Source organism: Aquarana catesbeiana, linkage group LG06 (assembly GCF_042186555.1).
Source record: "Aquarana catesbeiana isolate 2022-GZ linkage group LG06, ASM4218655v1, whole genome shotgun sequence".
Lineage (NCBI taxonomy): Eukaryota > Metazoa > Chordata > Amphibia > Anura > Ranidae > Aquarana > Aquarana catesbeiana.
In genome coordinates this window covers 189873550-189891619 of record NC_133329.1, presented here as the reverse complement: position 1 = coordinate 189891619, position 18070 = coordinate 189873550, and the positions used below count along the sequence as shown (strand labels likewise).

The following is an 18070-nucleotide window of genomic DNA, read 5'->3' as shown; positions in this document are numbered from 1 at the left end:
ATTACTCCTTAGATGTGTATATGAAAGACAAGGAGACAGTTGATAAAATGATTAATTATGCTGAAACCATGACGGAAGGTAGGACAGTGGATATACAGACACCAAATAGGGCTCACTGCACAATGTATTTTAAAATAGGAGGTTACTGATCTAAAACAAGTCCTTTCTAGTTCATCAGTGCTAGCCTCAAACTATGGCAAACCTTTCGAACAAACAGTAGACTCGAGGGAAGGTCACATGACATCAGTACTTACACAGTCACATGGTGGGTGCCAGAGGCCAATTGCTTACTATTCTACAAAATTAGACAGTGTAACTAGAGCACTTCCACCTTGTGTACAGGCAGTGGTAGCTGCAGCAGTTAAGGCCTCAGCATCTATAGTGCTACATCACTCGTTGACACTCAAGGTATCACATGCAGTGTCTGTTATCCTTTTACAACAAAAAAGATATCACATTTGATCCCAGCAAGACACCTTTCCTGTATGACAATACTTTTGACACAACCTCACTTAATACAGAGGTGTACTACATAAAACACATCCACACTACCACCACTTCCTACTGATGGTCATAAACATGACTGTACTGCTGCCATCGCTGAAAAGGTACTGCCACAAAGTGATTTGAAAGATTAACGTTATCTAACCCTGACATGACACTTTTTGTTGATGGTTCCAGTAAGAAAAATCCAGATGGCACAAATGCAACTGGATATGCAGAAGTGACACAGGATGAAATTTTGGAAGCTAGGCCATTACCAAAACATTATTTAGCACAAGTAGCAGAACTTGTAGCACTGACAAGAGCATGCATACTATCAGAAGGAAAATCTGTAACCATATACACTGACAGACATGTTTTTGCACAACAAATGGAAAAAAACAGGGGGATGGTCACCTCCAGTGGTAAACCAATTTCACACACGGACTTCATTCTAGAACTCCTAGATGCAATACAGTAACCAAAAGCTTGCAATCTGCAATTGTCAAGCACACACAAAACATACAGACCCCATCTGAAAGGGAAATAAAAGGGCAGATGAAGCGGCCAAAATAGCAGCACAAGAAACACATCAAATGATGACAGAATAGGAAACCATAGAGATCGATCATACAGTCCTTACTGATATGCAGCAGAATGCACCCCGCGCGGAGAAACAATATTGGAAAACAAAGTGTTGCACAATAATAGATAACATTTACACATCACCTGAAGGGAAACTGGTATTGCCAAAATCCTTATTTAGGTATGCAGCAGTATTGACACATGGGAGTAACATATGTCAAACAGGGGGATGACAGATGTTAAATAAGGTATGTACAGCCTATGGCTTCACAAACTACTCAAAAATTTTTTGCTCTCAATGTACAGTACCTGACCGCGAGAATGTGTTTCCAGCGAGATCCCATCGCACTGGTTCTCGGCGACAGGGTACTGTACATCTCGCGCTGGCTCGCTCATCAGGAAAGGAAAACCGTGTTATTTCCTTTCACGATGAGCGGCAAGCATTGCCGACAGGTGTCTGGTATGAATCATGAGGGGGAACGCCGCGCCAAAATTTTAAATAAAAAAACGGCATGGGTTCCCCTCCAGGGGCATACCAGGCCCTTAGGTCTGGTATGGATTTTAAGGGGAACCCCCTACGCCGAAATAAACGGCTTGGGGGACCCCCCCAAAATCCATACCAGACCCTTATTCGAGCACGCAACCCGGCCGGTCAGGAAAGGGGGTGGGGGACGAGCTCGCGCGCGCGCCCCCCCTCCTGAACCGTACCAGGCTACATGCCCTCAACATGGGGGGTGGGCGCTTTGGGGCGCCTTGCGTCCCCCCCACCCCAAAGCACCTTGTCCCCATGTAGATGAGGAAAAGGGCCTCTTCCCGAAACCCTGGCTGTTGGTTGTCGGGGTCTGCGGACGGGGGGCTTATCGGAATCCAGGAGCCCCAAGATCCCGGCCCCCCAACCTAAGTGATTGAGTATGGGGTACATCGTACCCCTACACCTGGGGGAAAAAGTGTCAATAAAAAAAAAAAAAAAAAAACTCACTAGACAGATTTTTAAAGTAATTAGTCAGCTCCGGGGGGTTTCTTCCGACTTCGAAGGTCTTCTTTCTAGCTTCTCCGCTCTCTCCAGCCTCTTCTCCCGGTGTCCCATTCTTTTCTGCTCTCCGGTTCTTCTGCTCTTTTGCCGCTCTTTTGTTAGCTGTGGCCCGGTCTTCTCCGTCGTCTTGTTCCCTCTTCTTTTCTTCCGATGTTGACACGACGCTCTCTCCCGCTGTAATGTTGTGCGAGGTGTGCGACGACTTATATAGGCATGGGGCGTGGTCACTGGGTGATGTCACCCGGTCACCCCGCCCCTTATGACGTCACAGTCCCATCATTCCCTGGGACTGACGCCCCATGCCTATACAAGTTGTCGCGCACCTCGCACACAGCATTACAGCGGGAGAGAGCGCCGAGTCAACATCGGAAGAGAAGTGGGAACAAGACGACGGAGAAGACCGGGCCAAAAGAGCAGAAGATAGCGGAGGAGCCCAGAAGAACCGGAGAGCGGAGAAGAGGACGGAGAGCGGGAGAAGAACCGGACACCAGGAGAAGCCGGAAAAAGACCCCAGGAGCTGAATAATAAAATTACTTTAAAAACCTGTCTAGTGTGTTTTTTTATAGACACTTTTTCCCCCAGGTGAATGGGTAGGGGTACACGATGTACCCCATACTCGCATAGGGTGGGGGGCCGGGATCTGGGGGCCCCCTATTTAAAAGGGGGCTTCCAGATTCCGTTAAGCCCTCCGCCCGCAGACCCCAACAACCAACAACCAGGGTTGTTGGGAAGAGGCCCTTTTGTCCTCATCAACATGGGGACAAGGTGCTTTGAGTGGGGGGGGACGAGGGCCCTAAAGCGCCCACCCCCCCATGTTGAAGGCATGCGGCCTGGTACGGTTCAGGAGGGGGAGGGCGCTTGCTCGTCCCCACCCCCCCTTTCCTGACCGGCCTGCTTGCTTGGATAAGGGTCTGGTATGGATTTGGGGGGGACCCCCACGCCATTTTTTCGGCGTAGGGGGTTCCCCTTAAAATGCATACCAGACCTAAGGGCCTGGTATGCCCCTGGAGGGGAACCCATGCCGATTTTTTATTTAAAATTTGGCTCGGCGTCCCCCCTCATGATTCATACCAGACACCTGTCAGAAATGCTTGCTGCTCGTCGCGAAAGGAAAAAAAACAGTTTTCCTTTCCTGATGAGCGAGCCAGCTCGGCGCTGGCTCCCGCGAGGGGGTGTCAAATCCCGCCGATAACAGGGGCAAGATTGACACAATATCGCGGTCACCTACTGTATTATATGTGCAAGACACAATGCTCAGGGAGGCATAAGACCATGGAAAGGGAAGTTCCCTGCACCGCAATATCCATTCCAACACATTTGCATGGATTTTATTGAATTAGACAAATGTGAAAGGAAGGAATATTGTTTGGTAATCATAGACGCCCTGATCAAATGGGTGGAGGTATTCCTGACAGGAAGTGCAGACGCACAGACTGTAGCCAAAGCATTACTAAGATATAATTCCCTGAAAAGATCTACAGCGATAATGGACCCCATTTTGTAAATAAAACTATACATTTGACAGAAGCGATGGGTATCCAAGTAAAAAACCATTGCGCCTACCACCCCCAATCAGCTGAATTGGTGGAGAGACAATGGAATCCTAAAAAGTAAGCTGAGAAAAGTTATGGAAGAAACAGGTAAAAATTGGATGTACTGCTTACCATTAGCTGTAACTAGTATGCCTATTACACTCATAAAAGAAGAAGGTTTGAGCCCATTTGAAATGATACATGGAAGGCCATATAGAATACCCTTACTACCAAATGAAACACCAGCTGAAGAATCTGAACGTACTCTAGCAGAATAGATGCCTAACCTGTTGAAACAGAAGCAAATTAATAAAGTCTGTTCTATTCCAGAAGGTCCAATCCAAGGAGAAGAGAAAATCCATATTGGAGACTGGGTCCTGGTAAAAGTAATTAAAAAAAAAAAAACATTGGCACTCACCTAAGTGGGAGGGACCGTATCAGGTTCTTCTCACCACTCCCACGGCTATAAGGATAGCAGAGAGGTCTACCTGGAATCACCAGTCCCAAGTCCCATTGCAAAAAGGTTTTACAAGCAAAGTAGGGCCAGTTGACTACAAGAGGTTCAGAAAATCCAGCTACAAAAAAGGGAGGTCTCGCACAAGGTGGGACTTGTCTCAAACCGGTGAAGTCTCCCTCCCCTTCCAATTCCCCTACCCTATCCGCTGGAACTCTGTAGCTGGTTAGGAAGAAAGGGACAGTAATTATCCTTGGGTTACTGGTGACTCTAGGAGAGGCATCCATAAGAAAGGGTAGACGTTATGGAAGAGCAGAGGAACCTTTGGATTGGGAAAGAACAGGAAAACCATTGAATCTAACCTTTATAGAGGGAATAACTAGCACTATACTGGTAGACTGTCAGATTGCAGATTGTGGGGATGCAACTGGGGCTAGGACTTCTATGGGCAGATTAATACATTTGCTGGCTCTGGAATAGGGCAGGATGTCAAGCATGGGATCAGGCCCTGTGGACCACAGCGCATCAAGATTGGGGGTATAATCTACCAGGGCCTAAAAAGAGTGAAAGGAAAGACTCATAATTACAAAAGCGGCCAACCCTCCCTGCACACATAGTAAGAACTGTAACCAATTATTGATAACATTAAGCTGAGGAAGGAAGATCAGCGGTTGTACTCTATGGGCGCATAGGTGTCAGGAACTGATCCCTCAGGCAAATTTTTCCTCGAGGTATTACCACCCAATAAAACCAGACAACAGGAAAAGGTAGACAGAAGGGAAAGAAGAAGAAGGCCATACTAGAAGTTCTGAGTAAAACCATAAGATTTACTAACATAACAGTAGAAGATGCCATAGATTTGGAGATGGGTTACCAAGAAAAAAAAATGAGTGGTTAGAATGGTTGAGGTACACGGTTAAAACTCTAAAAAAGGAAAACTTTAGTTTGCGCCAGAGCCAGACCACATTTAGCAACGGTTCCTTTTCCTCTAGATCACAATACAGATCCAAAAGGTTTAAAATGTATGTTGCGATTGCATAATAAGAGCTATAAACCTGAAACAAATTCTACCTGTCACACACTGAGTTTGTTGTTTCCCCCAGTACAGAGACCTCAGATACCTCTGGCGGTTACTGCTTATCCAGCAACTTTACTTGTCTTGCACTCCCAGGGAACCATAGCGTGGGTGGATCTTGGGTCACTACCCGATGACTACTGTGGAGAGGATTAACAGGGGCAATGGTGACTGGGTTGAACATGACATTCAGAGAGCTGATGTTTGGGGATAAGAAACTGCGAGCTAGGATACCGGCCAATGCCCGAGGGGATTGCGCTATGGTCTAGCTGGCCTTGCCCCTGAGGATCCTGTCAGAACACCCCTGGACTAAGAGTCACCAACGGTATCGGAGGGACATCTCTCCCATGGGGTCATTTGACTCTCAAATCTACATAGATGAGATTGGAGTTCCTCGCGGGGTGCCGGATGAGTTTAAGGCCAGGAATCAGGTGACAGCTGGGTTTGAGTCTCTTCTCTGGTGGGTTACTATAAATAAAAATATTGACTGGATTAACTATGAATACTATAAAACAGCGATTTGTAAACTATGCTAGGGATGCTATGAAGGGCCTAGCAGAACAGCTGGTCCCCACATCTCTAATGGCATGGTAGAACCGAATGGCCTTAGATATGGTCCTAGCTGAAAGAGGAGGAGTATGCAAAATGTTTGGTAGCATGTGTTGCACCTTTAGCCCTAAGAATACAGCTCCTGGAGGGACCGTGACCAGAGCCTTGGAAGGACTGACTGCTCTATTGAATGAATTAGCGGAAAACCCAGGTATTAATGATCCATTCACAAACTGGTTTGAAGGATGGTTCGGTAAATGGACTGGACTTATCACATCTTGTTTGATCTCAATTGCTGTGGCTTTGGCCGTTTGTCACCTGTGGATGCTGCTGCATTCCCTGTATTTGAGGACTTTCACAAAAACTGATTGAAACCGCAGTCTCAAGAACAATTTATCAAGCCCTTCCTACCTCTGAGGAGACCTATGTGGACATTGAAGCTCAACTTAACATACAGTCCGAAAGTGTATAACACAGGGACTATCATTGAAATGTGTTGAGATAAAATAGTCACACAAGAGGAGGGAATGTTAGAAAACTTAAATGTTTATTGTGTGACTATTAGAAAAACTATTAAAAAAAAACAATAACCCTGAGACTGATTTTTAAAATGACTTCTGAGCATGTTGTATTAATACGCTGTATCGTTTGCTTTAAACTAACTCTATAGTAAGTTGTAGGACGATTAGGCTTAACCATACATGGTAGAACAAGACTGTACAGGAAACACTAATTAGCCAAATAAAGTACCATTTTGTTCCAGGCATGCTATCTGTTTCCTCAGCCAATAGGAGGGTTATAGCTATATTATTGTAGATATTAGGGGGGGGGGGGGGAGAGATGTACATCTGTGTGATTCTTACTGCATATTTTGGCTTGTAAGCATCATCCTTTTGTGTGACATCTGAAATAAATAGTCTGCTTTTCAATACATCTGGAGTTTGACTGATCACAGTAGAATAATCCTAACACCCCCATTCACTGGCCAACCCGGAATTCAGGTGAAAACGGTTGATTTTACGTCACTTAATTTTTATTTGCTGTTTGCAACGGAAGAGCTCTATAGATCTATTATGGACCAAAGCAATTTGTATGCTGGTCAATTCATCGCCGCTAATCCCCAGTTGACCCTTGCCAGATATTGGAGACCTATTACAGTCTCCGAATTTAAGACCTTCCTGGGCCTATCCCTCCTCATGGGCATAATTAAAATAAAAGAGTGAGTTGCGGTCATATTGGTCCGCTGACCCAGTTCGCCATATGCCCGTGTTCTGTGTCTCCATGACCAGGGCACAATACGAGCAGATCTTGCGGTTCATGCACTTCAATGATAACGAACTCTGTCGTCCTCGGGGTGACCCTGGATTTGATCGGCTCTACAAAATTTGACCCCTCATAAACCACTTCAACCAACAGTTTGCAGCCTTGTTTACTCCCGATCAAGTTGTCTGTGTTGATGAGTCCCTGATGAGTTTCCTGGCCGCTTGTCTATCAAACAGTATCTGCCCAGCAAGCGTGCCAGATATGGGGTCAAGATGTACAAGCTCTGTGACAGGGCAACAGACTATTTATAGTTTTATGGTTTACGAGGGAAAAGATAGTCATGTAGAGCCAGAGAACTGCCCCGATTAGACAGGGAGCGCTGGTAAGATTGTGTGGGACTTTGTGTCATCCTTATTCAGAAAGGGGTACCACTTGTACGTGGACAATTATTACACGAGCGTGCCACTTTTTAGTCACCTTTTTGATTATGGAATTGGCGCATGTGGCACCGTGCAATCTAATCGCCGGGGCTTACCCCAATGGCTTGTAGAATCCAGACTTAGACGGGGGAGAGAGCCAGCTTGACTGCTAACAAATTATTACACTTCAAGTGGAGGGATTCACCGAATGTTTTCGTTCTGTCCTCCCTTCACGCAGATACGACAGTCCAAATTTCTATGGCGACTGGTGTTGTGGAGAACATATCTGTGTCCACGAATACAACCTTAATATGGGAGGGGTGTACTTCAATGACCAGTTGATGGTGCCGTACCCAACTGCCCACAAGGCCAGACGCTGGGACAAAAAAGTATCTGTATACTTATTTCAATTGGCTCCGCTGAACACTTTTGTGCTATCCAAAGCTTCAGGACGGACTGGACCCTTCCTCAAATTCCAGGAAGAGATCGTCACAGCCCTTCTGTTTCCAGACGGTGCTATGGCCCACCTTCCCAACGCAAATGCAGTGAGCCGCCAGCATGAGAGGCATTTTCTGTATGTCCTCCCTGGTACCCCCAAACAAAGAACACCCCAAAGATGTGGCGTCTGCAGAAAACGCGGATTTAGGCGCGACACCCGCTTTTATTGTTCTGTCCTGACCAACCTGATCTCTGCATCGATGACTGTTTCAAACGCTACCACACACTAGTGGAGTATTAGCATAAGGTACAGCACTACACAGTCCTAGGGTACGCCAACACAGGGTCTCAAAAGAGGTGATGGCCATCACATTTTGAGAGACCCTAATCTGCAATGTTTAGTTTACAGTTTTTTAAAAGTGTTTTATTGTATTTGCTTTGCAGGTAAGTCTTACTGTTATACTGCAATGTTCCTTTTATTGTTAACCATCATTTGCTTAGCAGGTACGCCATTCAGCTGCAGCAAGGGTTTTATTCTTACAGCAACAGCGTTTGTTTCCACAATACGTAAGGCCATGACTTCAGCGCTGTCAGAGGCGATTTCACCACCACAGTTAAAAAAATGGTGCATGTATGCCCATCATTAGAAGTGGGTGGATGAAGGGCAGTATTCTAATGGCTTTTTTTTTCGTTCAGCCCACGGGCTGCATGACAAAAAGAACATTAAAAATATATGCCCAACAAGGACCAGTGACGTAATGTTGCTGGACTTTGAGTGGTTATACCAGAATTATGCCTGTATGTTTAGGTATCTGTATCATTTTCAGCCAGCGGTCGGCTTTCATGCAAAAGACTGCTTTTACAAGCAGTGGGAGGGAACGTTCCACCCACCCCCCCCCCCCCACCATCTTCCATGTTTTTTTTGGGCTCTCCTGTCCCAACAGGGAACCCGAGAATGCAGCTGGTGGTTCCGCCAGCAGATCATAGAGCTTATCAGAGACCAGAATGGCTCCAATCATCTCTATGGCCTAACAAACCGGAAGCTGCGAGCATTTCATGACTTAGGTTTCGCCAAATATAAACAGCGCCATTGGGAAAGCATTTTATCACACCGATCTTAGTGTGGTCAGATGCTTTAAAGGCAGGGGACAGATCTAGGGTCTGACCCCAATATTTTGGAAAAAAAAAAAAAAAAAAAAGCGTACCCGTCACTAAGTATTGCTATCATAGGGGATAGTTACATTCCCTGAGATAACGATAAAAAAAATTAAAAAAGGCACCCCTGTCCCCCCCCCGTGCTTACACACAAAGGTGAAGGCAAGCGTCGGTCTGGTGTCATCTGTAAACAGCAATTGCACCATGCATGTGAGGTATCACCACAAAGGTCAGATCGAGGGCAGGAATTTTAGCAGTAGACCTCCTCTGTAAAACTAACCTGGTGGTAACCTGTAAAGGCTTTTAAAATGTACGTAGTTTGTGCGCAATTTTAAAGCAATTTTAAAGTGTTTGGCATCCATGTACTCCGCATAAGATCATCTTTTATTTCATCAAACATTTGGGCAATATAGTGTTTTAGTGCATTAAAATAAAATTTAAAAAAAAAAAAAAAAGTGTTTTTTCCAAAAAAATTGCATTTGAAAAATCGCTGCACAAACACTGAAAAAAAATTGCAACACCCACCATTTTAATCTGCTTACTGCTCTCTGCTTTAAAAAAAAAAAAAATATGGTTTGGGGGTTCAAAGTATTATCTTGCAAAAAAAAAAAAAAATGTTTTCATGTAAACAAAAAGTGTCAGAAAGGGCTCGGTCTTCAAGTGGTTAAGAGTAGGGGATGTGTGACATAAGCTTCTAAATATTGTGCATAAAATGCCAGGACAGTTCAAAACCCCCCCCCCCCCCCCCCAATGACCCCGTTTTAGAAAGTAGACACCCCAAGCTATTTGCTGATAGGCATGTTGAGTCCATGGAATATTTTATATTTTGCCACAAGTTGCGGGAGAATGGCAATTTTTCTTTGTTTTTTGTTTTGTTTTTTGCACAAAGTCATCACTAAATTATATATTGCTCAAACATGCCATGGGCATTCATTATTTAAGGTACTTATATAGCGCCGTCAATTTACGCAGCGCTTTACATATACATTGTACATTCACATCAGTCCCTACCCTCAAGGAGCTTACAATCTAAGGTCCCCAACTCACATTCATATATTAGGGCCAATTTAGACAGAAGCCAATTAACCTACAAGCATGTCTTTGGAGTGTGGGAGGAAACCGGAGTACCCGGAGGAAACCCACGCAGGCACAGGGAGAACATGCAAACTCCAGGAAGGTATTGTCGTGGTTGGGACTGGAATCAGCAACCTTTTTACTGCTAGGCGAGAATGTTACCCACTACACCACTGTGCCGCCCCCCAAGATACATTCTGCTGCTTCTCCTGAGTACAGGGATACCACATGTGTGAGACTTTTTGGGAGCCTATCCGTGTACAGGACCCCAAAAACCAAGCACCGCCTTTAGGCTTTCTAAGGCCGTAAATTTTTGGGATTTTACTCCTCACTGCCCATCACAGTTTCAGAGGCCATGAAATGCCCAGATAGCACAACCCCCCTCCCAAATGACTCCATTTTGGAAAGTAGACACCCCAAGCTTTTTGGCATGTTGAGTATTTCGCAGATCACGCTTTTTGTCAAAGTTTTGAAAAAAAAATAAAAAATTATTTTCTTCATTTTCAAAAAACATATGACAGCTGCAAAATACTCACCATGCCTCTTAAATACCTTGGGGTATGCACTTTCCAAAATGGGGTCATTTGGGGGTTTCGTGCTTTCTGGACATTTCAGGACCTCCGTAACTGCGATAGGTAGTGAGGAGTAAAATCACCATTTTACGCCCTTAGAAAGCCTGAAGGCGGTGCTTAGTTTTCGGGGTCCTGTACACGGCTAGGCTCCCAAAAAGTCTCACATGTGGTATCCCCGTACTCCCCCCCCCCCCCCCCCCGTATCCCCGCAGCAGAACGTATTTTGGGGTGTAATTCCACATATGCCCATGGCATGTTTGAGCAATATATCATTCCAACTCAACATGCCTCAAATAACTTGGTGTCTACTTTCCAAAATGAGGTCATGGGGGGGGGGGGGGGGGTGTTCCATCTTGGCATTTTATGGCCTTCAAAACTGATAGGTAGTGAGGAGTTAAATCAAAAATTTACGCCCTTAGAAAGCCTGAAGGCGGCGATTGGTTTTCGGGGTCCTGTACACAAAAAGTCTCACACATGTGGTATCCATGTACTCAGAAGCAGCAGAATGTATTTTGGGGTGTAATTCCACATACAACCATGGCATGTGTGAGCAATATCTCATATAGTGACAACTTTGAAAAATGAAAAAAACAAAAAAAAAAAAAAATTCAATGGGCTCAACATGCCTCAGCAATTTCCTTGGGGTGTCTACTTTCCAAAATTGAGTCATTGGGGGGGGGGGGGGGGGGTGTACCGCCCTGCCATTTTAGCACCTCAAGAAATGATAGGCCGTCAAACTAAAAGCTGCGTAAATTCCAGAAAATGTACCAGTTTGTAGATGCTATATCTGTTGTACAAACCAATATACGCTTAGACTTTTTTTTTTTTTTTTTTAACCAAAGACATGTGTCTTAATACATTTTGGCCTAAATGTATGACTAAAATTGAGTTTATTGGATTTTTCTTATAACAAAAAGTAGAAAATATTTTTCTTAAAAATTTTCGGTCTTTTTCTGCAAAGAAAAAAAAAATTGCAGAGGCAATCAAATACCATCAAAAGAAAGCACTATTTGTATGAAAAAAAAAGAAATTTAATTTGGGCACAACATTGCATGACCGTGCAATCACCAGTTAAATCAGCGCAGTGCCAAAATTGTAAAAAGTGCTCTGGTCATTGAGCAACCTAATCTTCCGAGGGCTGAAGTGGTTAAAGCATCAGAGCTCGAGGAATATCTGTCTTACTTTCAGGCAGATCATCCTCCTGGTTAGGCCTATCCAGCCGTTTGACTTGATCCTTTACGCACTGGCAAATACCAATTGCTATAACAGCTGGCTGAATGGCTGAACTGGCCAAAGAAAAGGAGGCCTATAATAATAACTCCAATTTCTTGTCAGGGTCTTTCAAGCCCTGTGCGTAATCTACCGGACAAGTTAAGTTCTTATTTAAAGGAAGACTGCTGCATCTACAGATGGCATGCTCCATTTTTTTAACAAACTTTTCATCCATGGGATATAAAAGGGAAAACCTTGTCCTGTCAGGATGTTCCCAATCAGCATACACAGCCTGTTCCAAAAGGGGGTGTAGCGGGAAAGTCTGTGCGACCTGAAAAGGTCTCAGAGATCCCAAAGAGGACCGGGGGGCTCAGTCACTTCTGCAAGAGGCAACCTAAAGGCAGAACGAACCATTGCGGTCAGAGTCGGGATCAAAAACCTCTGCGACTGAGACAGACATCGAGTGGATATCTTCTTGTCCAGATTGCTCGGAAGCAGAATCATCTGCCGGGCACTCCACCGAATCCTGAGCTTTAAGCTCTTCCCCCTCCTCCACCCCTGCTCCAGATGAGACCCCGGGGAGGGTGATCTGTCATGCTTCCTGCCACCTTGCAGGGTGGAGGCAATCATGCCGGCAATCCTGTGCTCTAACCCGGCTAGGCCTGAGGACAGTTCATACTTGGTGATAAAGGGTGAAGACACAGCGTTGACTGTAGGCACAATACCAGATAGGTGCAGTGGTTCAGATTGCCCCGGAGCCTCTGGTCTTTCAAGTGATACAACACTAGTGATATGACTAGGTTCATCATGAACTACTGATGACGTAGGTGTGACCTTCGCTGTGGTGTTAGTCCCACTCCTCTTTTTGGAAGACATTCAATTCCGCAAAACAAAGGAGTACTTGGGTGTAGTTAAAACACCTCAAAAAGGGAGAACCTTTAATAGGGCTCACCAAGCCCCTATGCAACAATCCTGCTAAGCACCTTTAGCCTGCCAAGCAACACCTGGTGACTTACGTGACCCAGGTAAGGAAAAATGAACCACTGCAAGTGTCTGTTCAGAGCCTGCTCTGTGCTGCCTTCTGGAAGCACCACATGCTTGGCCTGCGCAGCTTAAATAAGCTGGGTGTGCACCAGAACGTTCTATGCGTGTGTGCGCACACATGTGCGTGGTCCCGGCGAATGGGCGTAACCGTACGACGCGCATCCTCTTGCGCCCAGATAAAGGCTATGCGCGTGCACCATGGCTGCCAAACTGCTGAGCCCAGCGGGACTCTTGCAAACGCATGTGCGCCATGGCGAACCAAGGCGAAATGGTGCACAGTCGTGCGTCATCATATAGGTAAAAAACATCCATAGACACACACACACACACACAAGCAGAAAAAGGTGTACTTTGCAAACACCCACAGCTAACCCAGAACTCCTCTGTATGGACACCGCACACAGGTGTCCAGCCTTTAGCTAGCTTGACTGATTGTTACTATCACTGGGACACCCCACAATAATAAAATAAAAGGGGTTTCACTTACTCGTCCAGGAGCAGGGCCAATTAGAAGCTAAGGGTCCAATCTTCACCCTTCATGGCGGGTTCCAGTCACTTGGACCTTCAAGGACTGGGTACCCCTTCAAGTTTAAGGTCCACTCCCTTGGACTTGTACAGCACCGTGCAGGAAATGCCTTAGCGCTGTAGTGTACAGGATTTCCACTCCACAGGGTCCAGCACCCAGAGGCCACGTAACAGGCAGAACCTCGCAGGATCTTGAATCTTCTTTGCGAGGCTCGGGTACCATTTATCTAAGCATAAAAGCCTGTGTCAAATAGATCTGATCGATCAACCCCTTGATTCATTTTTGGAACAGTTTGTGGGACTAGAGACCTGGAGCTCAGAGAGCTCAAACAAACCGTGTCATCCACCTTGCAGACACTGGTAAAAAAAAAAAAAAAACAGTCACATGTGGTATCCCCATACTCGGGAGAAGCAGCAGAATGTATTTTGGGGTGTAATTTCAAATATGCCCATGGCATGTTTGAGCAATATATCATTTAGTGACAACTTTGTGTAACTTTTTTTTTTTGTCATTTTTCAATCACTTGTGACAAAAAAAATAGATTAAACTATTCAATGGGCTCAACATGCCTCTCAGCAATTTCCTTGGGGTGTCTACTTTTCTGTTAAAGCAGCGCCAAATTGTAAAAAGTGCTCTGGTCAGGAAGGGGGTAAAACCTTCCGGGGCTGAAGTGGTTAAATCTACTAACAAAGCTTAGATGCCTATCCTATTTACCTTGGTTATCTGTATAATGCCATGCTGGGCTAGCATTTTTTTGTAGAAAATTTCTGTTTGTTCACTCGTCATATTTGGCTCATCTCTAGTAAAAAGGCAAACTTCACATGCATCAGGCCTTACACCATGAGGGAGAGGGCTGCAGAAAAAAAGAAATAAAAAAAAAAAGAAAATAAATGCAACAGTGTTGTGCAGGGGACTAAAACCACCATATATTATAGTGCTACCTGTGCATTAAAACAGATTCTCAGCGCTCCCCTTGCATCTCTTTATACTTAGTGAGAAATACAGAAGTGTTGACCAAAGAAACAAAATCCTTCTGCTAAAAGTAAACACCCAAGAGGCAATAGCAACAATGTTCTTACTAAGAACAGGTGTTATTTTTCCACAGCTGGCAATCCGATGCAAACCTTTAGTCCTGGTTCACATTATGAATCACAAAGGAACACACTAGGGATTTTTCTGCAATTTGAGCGCATTCGTTTTGAATGGGCTCAAATCGCACCAAAAGTAGTGTAAGCACTTCTTTTGGAAAAGTCCTGAAACAGTATCGCAAGGCACTTTTGCACCAGACGATCTGCATTTGGGGTGTCAATAACTTATCAACCACTGCAGATTGCAACTGCAATTTTGAGTACAGTGCGGAAAACAGCCACAGATTGCAGGTTTCCAGCATCACCTTATGTGAACCTAGCCTTAGGGCAGGCTGTGAAAACATAGTTCTAGTTCAAATTGATACTAAAAGGCTCTATGTTACTACAGTGCTTTGCAAAAGTATTCACCCCCCTGGCATTTTTCATGTTTTGTTGCCTCACAATCTGGAATTATCATAGGTTGAGGATTTGCATCATTTAATTTACAGAACATGTCCACAACTTTGCTTCACAATAATAAAAAAAAAAAAAAAAAATATTCAGACAACAAATAGGACAAAATAACAGAAAAAGTCAAGGTGCATAACTATTCACCCCCCCTAAAATCAATACTTTGTATAGCCACCTTTTGCCGCTATCGCAGCTCCAAGTCACTTTGGATAAGTCTATGAGCTTGCCACATCTTACCACTGGGATTTTTGCCCATTCCTCCTTGCAAAACTGCTCCAGCGCCTTAAAGTTGGATGGTTTGTAAACAGCAATCCAAGTCTGACCAGATTTTCTATTGGATTGAGGTCTGGGCTTTGACTAGGCCATTACAACACATTTACATGTTTCTCATTAAACCACATATATGTTGCTTTAGCAGCGTGTTTGGGGTCATTGTCCTGCTGGAAAGTGAACCTCCATCCTAGCCTCAAATCACAGAGTGGTACAGGTTTTGCTCAAGAATATCCCTGTATTTAGCACCATCCATCTTTCCCTACAACTATGACCAGTTTCCCAGTTCCAACTACTGAAAAACATCCCCACAGTATGATGCTGCCACCATATTTCACTGTGGGGATGGTGTTCTTTGGGTGATGTGATGGGTTTGCGCCAGACATAGCGTTTTCTTTGATGGCCAAAAAGTTCAATTTCAGTCTCAGACCAGAGCACCTTCCTCCATACATTTTGGGAGTCTCCCACATGACTTTTCGCAAACTCAAAACAAGCCATTTTGTTTTTTGCTGAAAGTAATGGCTTTGTTCTGGCCACTCTGCCATAAAGCCCAACTCTATGGAGCGTACGGCTTAATGTTGTCCTATGTACAGATACTCCAGTCTCTGCTGTGGAACTCTGCAGCTCCTCCAGGGCTACCTTAGGTCTCTGTGCTGCCTCTCTGATTAATGCCCTCCTTGCCCAGTCTGTGAGTTTTGGTGTGCGGCCGTCTTGCGGCAGGTTTGCTGTTGTGTCATTTTCTTTCCATTTGGTTATTTTTGATGGAGCTCCTAGGAAACAAAGATTTGATTTTTTTTATAACCTAACCCTGACTTGTACTTCTCAACAACATTGTCCCTTACTTGTTTGGAGAGTTCCTTGGTCTTCATGGCAGTGTTGCCTCTTGCTTAGGTGTTGCAGCCTCTGGGGCCTTTCAAAAAGGTGTGTATATGTAACAGATCATGTGACACTTAGCTTGCACACAGGTGGACATCATTTCACTAATTATGTGACTTCTGAAGGTAATTGGTTGCACCAGAGCTTTTTATGGGCTTCATAACAAAGGGGGTGAATACATACGCACATGCCAATTATCAGTTTTTTATTACTGAAAAATAGTTTTATGTATATATTTTTCTAATTTTACTTCGCCAACTTAGACTATTGTGTTCTGATCCATCAGATATAATTCAGATTAAAAAAACATTGAACTCTAAAGGCTGTAATGTAACAAAAATAGGTAAAAAGCCAATGGGGTGAATACTTTTGCAAGGCACTGTAAACGACATACAATAAAGAAATGAAATATACCCCAGGGACTGTTTTACATATTAAGAAGATATGCTTACATTCTGATTGTCTGTAGGTGCTTCGGAATTCTCCAAACGGTCACCATTAAGGAAATCCAATCATATTCATTTAGGAGTAATTTGTTGACAGTCTCTTTAGATTTTTTATATGCAAGGAGGGCTTCTACAGCTTTCGTAACCTGGAAGCAAAAAAACATTTATCATGCATACAAACTGTTACAGCTCCTTAGCTGCCTTATAAATCTAAGGCTGACCAGATTTTTTTTATTTTTTTTTTTTAAATAGGTACCCAACAGGCGGAAAAAACAAATCTCATTCTAAAATGTAAGTGTATAGTGAAGCATTACAACCAAAGCTAAAGACTGAACTGTTACCCAAGGACAACAGATTAGTAAACAAAATAGTCCAATTAAGGGGCCTTTCACACTGGTGGCCTGATCGGATCCTCCAGTCTGTTCTACGGAGCGGAAGGAGCCAACAGACATGTGTTCGATGGCACCACCCGACCTCGATCCGATATTGTCCACTAAAATCAGACAGATGGGGATCTGTTCCCGATCCATCTGGTGGATCGAATCATAGTTACTCAGGTTGAACAAAAAAAGCATAAGTCCATCTAGTTCAGTGGTTCCCAACTCCTGTCTTCGGGACCAACCAACAGGCCAGGATTGCAAGATAACTGAAATACATCACAGGCGATATAATTTGCTGCTCAGTGATTGCAGTATTCTAGTCTGCATTTCCCCAAGGTAATACATAAAACCTGGCCTGTTAGTGGGTCCTGAGGACCGGAGTTGAGAACCACTGATCTAGTTCAACCATAAAAAAAAAAAAAAAAATATAATATCATACAATCCCATATACACAATCTTATACCCACAGTTGATCCAGAGGAAGGCGAAAAAACCCCAGAAAAGCATGATCCAATTTGAAACAGAAGAGGAAAAAATTCCTTCCTGATCCCAGAGAGGCAGTCAGATTTTCCCTGGATAAACTTTACCTGTAAATTTTAATACCCAGCTATATTATGTACATTTAGGAAAGAATCCAGGCCTTTCTTAAAGCAATCTGAGCTGGCCAGAACCACCTCTGGAGGGAGTCTATTCCACATTTTCACAGCTCTTACTGTGAAGAAACCTCTCTGTATTTGGAAATGAAATACTTTCCTCTAGACGTAAAGAGTGCCCCTTTGTCCTCAGTGTTGACCGTAAAGTGAATAACTCAACACCAAGTTCACTATATGTACCCCTTATATATTTATACATGGTGATCATATCCCCCCCTTAATCTCCTCTCAAGAGTGAATAAATTCAGTTCCTATAATCTTTCCTCATAGCTGAGCGTCTCCATGCCTCTTATCAGTTTGGTTGCCCTGCACTTTCTCCAGTTCCTCTACATCCTTTGAGAACTGGTGCCCAAATCAGATTGCAGTTGGGTGTAAAAACAGACAGCTGACTGTTTACATCAGACCGCCCATAGAAGAGAGCGGAGATGGACTAGCCATCCCTCTGCTCAGCTGGGAATTTGTGGACAGATTCCCGGCTGATCAGACAGACTCC

General features: G+C 44.2%; 1 protein-coding gene across 1 annotated transcript in view; it reads right to left on the bottom strand.

Annotated features, from left to right (window-relative positions):
• The window catches only part of RSL1D1 (ribosomal L1 domain containing 1), a 201042-nt gene that overhangs the window by 131723 nt on the left and 51249 nt on the right, over positions 1-18070 (bottom strand). The window contains 2 exon segments of the mRNA XM_073591170.1: positions 14129-14267; positions 16551-16690. Of these exon segments, the coding sequence (XP_073447271.1) occupies positions 14129-14267; positions 16551-16690 (279 nt within the window).